The 6,679-nt window shown below is 37.6% G+C and overlaps 1 protein-coding gene across 4 annotated transcripts in view; it reads left to right on the top strand.

Moving 5' to 3' along the window:
- Window positions 1–1,241: 1,241 nt before the first annotated feature.
- The window catches only part of LOC111871246 (protein HIRA), a 47,094-nt gene continuing 41,656 nt past the window's right edge, over window positions 1,242–6,679 (top strand). For 2 of the 4 annotated variants that reach the window (XM_023864215.2, XM_023864212.2), the window contains exons 1-3: window positions 1,356–1,680; window positions 1,824–1,886; window positions 2,021–2,131. In XM_023864215.2, coding sequence (XP_023719983.1) covers window positions 1,644–1,680; window positions 1,824–1,886; window positions 2,021–2,131 — 211 coding nt within the window. In that variant the 5' untranslated portion in view covers window positions 1,356–1,643. Of the gene's footprint in view, window positions 1,295–1,355; window positions 1,681–1,823; window positions 1,887–2,020; window positions 2,132–6,679 lie in introns of those variants that run through there. The other 2 variants (XM_023864213.2, XM_023864214.2) reach the window with 2 other exon arrangements.

Genomic DNA, 6,679 nt, shown 5'->3' with positions numbered 1-6,679 from the left:
TGAACTTATTTGTCGCGATATAAGCCCGATACGCGACAATATGTTTAATTTTTAAATGCTGGCCTACATGTCTCTGTATGTTTCATCCCCATTTTTATTCTGATAGTCTTCTTTTGTAAGAGAAAAATCTTCTTGGCCTCTGACGAATTGCCCCAAAAAACTATTCCATATCTCATGACTGAATGTAAGTATGCATGATATGTCATTTTATGTGTTGTAATATTACTATATGTTTTCATAATCCATATTGCATAACATGCCTTTCCCAAACTGGGTAACAATGATTCAACCTGTGTTTTCCAATTCAAGAACTTATCAATTTCAATGCCCAAAAATTTAATATGAATTTCCTCTTGTAATAATACATCGTTAAACTTTAAATGTACAGGCATATTGTCACGATTGGTTGTTTATAATTTTAACAGTTTAGTTTTACTCAAGGTTAGGGATAAGCCATTGTATTGATACCAGTGACTTAAGGAATTTAACGTAAGTTTAGACCTTTCTTGAATTTCATCGATATTAATACCTGATACTAATATACTTGTATCCACGGCATACAACAATGACTTGTTGTCAGTACTTCATGCTGACGGCAGGTCATTAATATATAAAAGGAACAACAAAGGACACAAAATCGAGCCCTGTGGCGCTCCATATTTGACAGTTCCCCAGTCTGAACAGCATTTTCCATTTTCATTATTATAGAGTTCAACTTTTGTCTTCTATTTTCCAGATAGGACTTCAACCATATTTTTATTTTACCACCAATGCCGTATGTTGCTAATTTACTCAAAAGAATATCATGACACACAGTCAAATGTTTTTGTCAAATCACAAACAATTCTCAATGAATGACTGCGTCTTTCCAACGTTTCTAAAATATGATTAGTTAATGTATATATTGCCATTCCTGTGTTACTGTTTTCTCCAAATCCAAACTGTGCAAAAGACATTAAATTGTTTGCATGTATGTGTGTCTTTATTCTATTGTACACCACTCTTTCAAAAATCTTAGAAAACCTATTAGCAATGATATTGGTCTATAGTTTGCCATAATTGCCTTGGAGTTGTTGTTGGAGTCCTTACATAGCAACGACCGTTTACTAGCCGTTACTAAGCAACGGTACCTGAGCTGTCACTGTAACGTTTCCGGGGTAACGTCTTTAGCAACGCATGCGTTATCGCGTCGCGCCGAGTCCACGATTCTCAACACAGGTAGAGGTATTGGCGGGTATTGGGCAGATACGGCAGCGTCACCTAGGTCACCTACAAACGTCGCTAAAATAAACACGTAAATTCAGGCATGCATTGCACGTGGTGTTTCCATATTTTTGGCCATCCCTTGTATATAAAAAATGAATGCACGCACGAAGTTTTAGGCACATATCATGCTTTGCAAATGTAGGAAATACTAAGATGGCTAAGAACGACAGTGATTTCGAACGTATATCTAATAAACCGTTTTCTGCTTACAGGAAATTGAATGGATTGAAATATTGGTATGGATCATATTGATTCACGGATAGTACTGAAAATGGCGAAGTGATGGCGGCTCTGTGTGCAGTTACGACCAGCATTGCTTACAAACTTCAAAGGCTCTTTGTAATTGTGAAATAGTAAACTTTTACGCTTTCACAGTCATGAAATTATTGAAACCAAATTGGGTTTCTCACGATGGTAATTTACTAATACTAAAGGATGTTAAGTAACTAATTGTGCAGGGATGCCCTAACCTATTTGAGCTTCATGCTGCTTTTTCTTTGCAGAATGTACTATGTTTTATTTTTTGACATATGGACATGCCGTTTGTTTACTTTCAGACCTACCCATATTCTCCATTGATATTCACCCTGATGGCTCAAGATTTGCAACTGGTGGTCAGGGTGAGGTTATAATAGTTTTATTATAAAATGTATGACAAATTGGATCTCCTTCATTCTTTAAACATCACATGAAATACACGATTTGACTTGAATAGCAAATGTAATGGCTTACAGGGCATTATTATTTGTCACAGGGGAAGACTCTGGGAGAATTGTTATATGGAACATGGCTCCAGTTGTTAGTGAAAAGATAGAGAATGATGAAAACGTTCCAAAAATGCTGTGTCAGATGGACAATCACTTAGGTAGGTACGCTGGGGCTAAAAGTGAAGATGATGGTGTGTGTTCCTGTAATGACGTCAAAACAGTTTTGTGGTCTGTCAGAACAGAGGGCAGGCCTATGTGAACAGACCCATCATGGATCTTTTACACTTACATGTACATCTAAGCACTTTCCATAGTCTGTTGTCTTTATTCACAACACTGATAATGATTTGTAAATGAGTAAGTATAGATGTTTCATGTTGCAGTCATTCCTTTGACTAATGACATACTGATAATGTAGTCACGGAGTTTTGAGAAAACCATTATATAGTCACTGTTACTGTACTAAGATCAGATTTGGAAGCCCTACAGATGGATTGATGGCACATGAGGTTTTCACCTGTCTGCTTACTGTTGTGTTGCATGCCACCCCAAATCTGACTTGTTACTAAGTCAAAAGCACTTGTTGCTATTGGAAATTCTGATATTTTCACTATCAGCATTTATGTAAACAGAATGACTAAACATGTGGCAGGAAATATGTTGACAAACACTGAGGGGGAGCATAACAGCTTGAGGAAAATGTGGATGAGATCTGTCCCTGGGGAATTTTGCTTTTGCCTAAGTATTGGAGACATTATCGTAATGTTAAGTGCTGTGGCTGTTTCGGTGATTACTTTAGTAAAGAAATTATCTAGTATAATTGTGCTGATGTTTACACCTTTTTCCTCATCATTCTCTCTAGTCTTGCAATTTACCTAAATCTCTGGAACAGTTATTGTCAGGAAGCTAACAGTTATTCACCTAGTTAATAAATTGCCCAGCTTCTGTGGAACCAGTAGGTTCAGTATCATGTTCACAAGAGCACCCACATCTTGAAGCTTTCATGAGTAAAATCCATTTCTGTATAGTCTCAATACCAAAAGTGTCATCAAATAACCTTCAAAAGAAAATTAGCCAGACGTATCCAATCTTCATTCCCAAACCATATTTTTTTAAGAAGAATGCCATCTTCTGGGATGTGGCGCCACATAGATCTTGTGTGAACTGATGTTTTAGAAGAATGTATCACAGACTGCAACCGCCTGCTCAAAGTGGTTCCTTGCTTGCAGATTTTTCTGCCCTGAAGATTGTTCCAATACGTTCCTCCAAAATGTCAGTTCACACAAGCTCTACATGGCACCACATCTCAGAAGACGGCATTCCTCCTAGTCACTTTTGTGAAAACCTTAAATCTTCAACACATTTCTTTACAATCATTTTAAAATTTCTCTTCCATGTACGTCTCTCATGTGGTATCATCCCTTAAGATTTTCTGATTAAAATATTGGTGCATCTTTCTTCTTTCCCATGCACACTACGTGCATGCTTATCTCACCCTTCTTGAGTTGATCATTTTAATAATTTGACAGAAAAGTACAAATGTAAAATTCCCCATACAGTTTTCTTCAGCCACGTGTTACTTCCTCCTCTTTCTTAGATACACTTAATCTCCCCAGCACCCAGCAGATGCACTCAATCCATATTCGTTTTTTAATGAGAAGGACTTAGTTTTGCTTGCATACAAAACAACAGATCAAATTATAGTCTTGTATATTTTAGTCGTGACATTTTTACATGGGAGTTAGGGAGGCAAAATTTTCTGAATTGAATGGCAATGATAGGAAACATTCCTTGAATTTAATCTTTGAATTTCCTCATGAATGTAATTTTGATTTGTTGCTGTCATTTCCAGGTATTTGAGCTTTGCCACATCTTCAGATGATTTACTAGCTGTGTATTTATATTATGATATTTACTTCAACGTTCTGAATTACTGGATTTTTGGACTTTTCCACCATTGTCAGAACCCTTTAGAATCTACTTCAACATTCTGGTTATGAGATGTAAATATATACTTTTTTTTTTCTCTGTGTTCACCACTAGACCAACTTTTCTCCCAGCACCCAATAATGATAATGAGTTTTTCTTAATGGTACAGTACTTATCTGTCCATGTAATGCATATTCTTCTATATATTTTGTTTAAACCAACTTCACCAACTTTAGCGGTTAAAGGGTGTCACGTGGTCAGCGCAACAAATCTCCATGGTCATTAATTTCGGTTTTCTAAAATGGAGCTGCTATTTCCTTGAAATATCTCCTCAATTATCCTCACGAGATTGAGTGGACCCCGTTCCAGACCCAGTACTTCTCAGAAAATCTTGTAGTGCTGGGAATCGAACCCAAACCTCTGGATCTGTAGGCAGGAACTCTGACCACTAAACCACAGAGGCGGTCACTAACTTCGCCGATAAGTGGCGGTCACTTGGTTGGTATAGTTCACTTGCGGACTAAAGCCACAGAGTTTCTTTTTTGATTTGTTGAAACACAGTTCAGTTAGCCAAACTAGTTTCACGGTTTTACCGAATTGAACTAGAACTTTTACAGTACTTTTTATTCTGAATCACAGACTTTATTGAAGTCAACAGGTAGCTGACGTACTGTCTGTGGCTAACACGCACGCACACACACATGCACATATTAATGTAATGATTTTAGTTATTATAGATGGGGTTTGGATCAGGTAATCAGGTTTATTGAACTCTGTCACCCACAACTACAAGTCAGGATTATGCTGTCACTGTTCTACGCACATCGCTATAGGACACGCTAGGTCTTCTCAGACTGTTAACAGTCTTCACTAGCTGTTGCTTGTTATTGGCATCTTGTTATTGTTATTGGGCATTCTCCCTCCTCTGGGTTCCTGAACTGCCACTGACCTGAGCTACCAGCTTCTCACAGCAACAGCTCACAACAACTGAACCCCAGCAGTTATCTGACTGACTGACTCTTCATGTCAAGTCAAGTCTTATGTGGAAACTGACAGTCAGCCAGTGTGTCTTGGAATAAAGCACTCATGTAGGCCTTAACGACTGGATTTTTGTTACTGTCAGACAGTTGCGGGTTTGTTGATGTGGGGCCCACTCTCTGACAAGAGGACGTGTCTGTCATTTGCAATTGCTGCTGGCCCTTGTCAGTGCAGTCATTCTCAGGTCTTAGTCCCATGGGACTTATGACCATGTTTTACTGTCTCAGATTCGAGACTTCCCTTTTTGTCTCCTCCTATGACTTGCAGGGCTACAGTGGAGGTATTTGACCCTGCCTCCACACAGGAGTGACTCTTTGATACCCAGCTGCACTCATCATATAGCCCTGGCATGGACTGCATAGAAAACACCATTCCTCTGTTGCAGTGCAATTATTGCTTAGTGATGGCATGATGTATTCCATTGTTGCATGGGCAGCCAGTGGTATGGACTGTGCAGAAAAACCATTCCTCTGTTGTTTATGGGCTGCTGCCTAATCATGGCTTCTTGTTGTGACTACACCATTCTTGCTTTGAGCAAATATACCACGTCACATAACGTCTTGTCACTTGGTTCCAAAATTAGCCAAAAATGACAGTAGGATGTGGAATAAGTCATAAATACACAAAATCATATGTACAGTGCAACTGAAGCTTTCATATAAAATACACAGAGGTTACTGTAAGACATTAAAATATTCATCCATGCATATAAATGAATATTGTCAGTGTATGTTATTTACACAGATCTTTAAGAGTGTGAATCATTTTTGGACAGTAGGAATTCACGAACGGAGTAGAATGTGTGTGTATTTAATTATTGTTGTAGTGCTGTGTTAAATTATGAATTTTCATTTGTGAGACTTTTGAGACTAGATGGCTGCATGTTCAAAAGTTTTATGCGAATATAATGTTCGTTTTTCAGAAAACGTGAGATTAGCAGTTGGTCTCTGAAGGTGGTGCTTATTTCTTGTGTTAACAATGTGTACAGCTGAAATAGTCTGAAAATGTTCTTAGTTATTCATAATGAAGTTCATTAATGAAAATATGTATTCACATGGAAGAGGTGGGACCTTTATTCTCTTAAGTAGACCTCCACAAGAATTTCAAGGTTTGGCACTCACTATGAGTCTAACAGTCTTTTGTAATGTAAATACCTTTTTGCTGCCAGATGAATTACCCCAGAAAATTATTCTGTACTTAATGAGTGAGTAGAAGTAAGCAAAGTGAATTGATTTGAGTGTGTTAATGTTGCTGATGTGTAACAGAGATCTAACTTTGTAACGTGCTGCAGTTAAATTTGGAACCAACTGATATATATGGTTTATCCAGTTTAAATGGTTATCAGTTTGTAGACAAATGAATTTTGTGTTTACAGATTCTTATATGTCTTTATCATCATGTCCATTGTTTAATGAATATTGTGGCAAATTGTTTGTTATAAATTTTATTATATTCTGTTTAGAGTCAGTGCTAACTTGTTAGCAGCAAACCATTTACTCATATGAGGGAGAACTCTGTTTGATAGTATAGAGCAGTGTTTGTCAACTCCAGGCTTCGGCCTGGTACAGGGCCCTGGCATTAATTATACCAGGCCCTTGTCTTATAGAAAGAATTTACTGGGCCGCGGTCTGACAAAGGTTGAGAACCACTGGTATAGAGAAATGATCTGAATTCTTCCTAGAAATTATTACACTAGTGTCATTGTTGAATATTATGGATATTGATAGGGTATTTATTGT

Source organism: Cryptotermes secundus, unplaced genomic scaffold (genome assembly GCF_002891405.2).
Source record: "Cryptotermes secundus unplaced genomic scaffold, Csec_1.0 scaffold699, whole genome shotgun sequence".
NCBI classification, from domain to species: domain Eukaryota; kingdom Metazoa; phylum Arthropoda; class Insecta; order Blattodea; family Kalotermitidae; genus Cryptotermes; species Cryptotermes secundus.
This window is presented reverse-complemented; position numbering and strand designations above follow the sequence as displayed.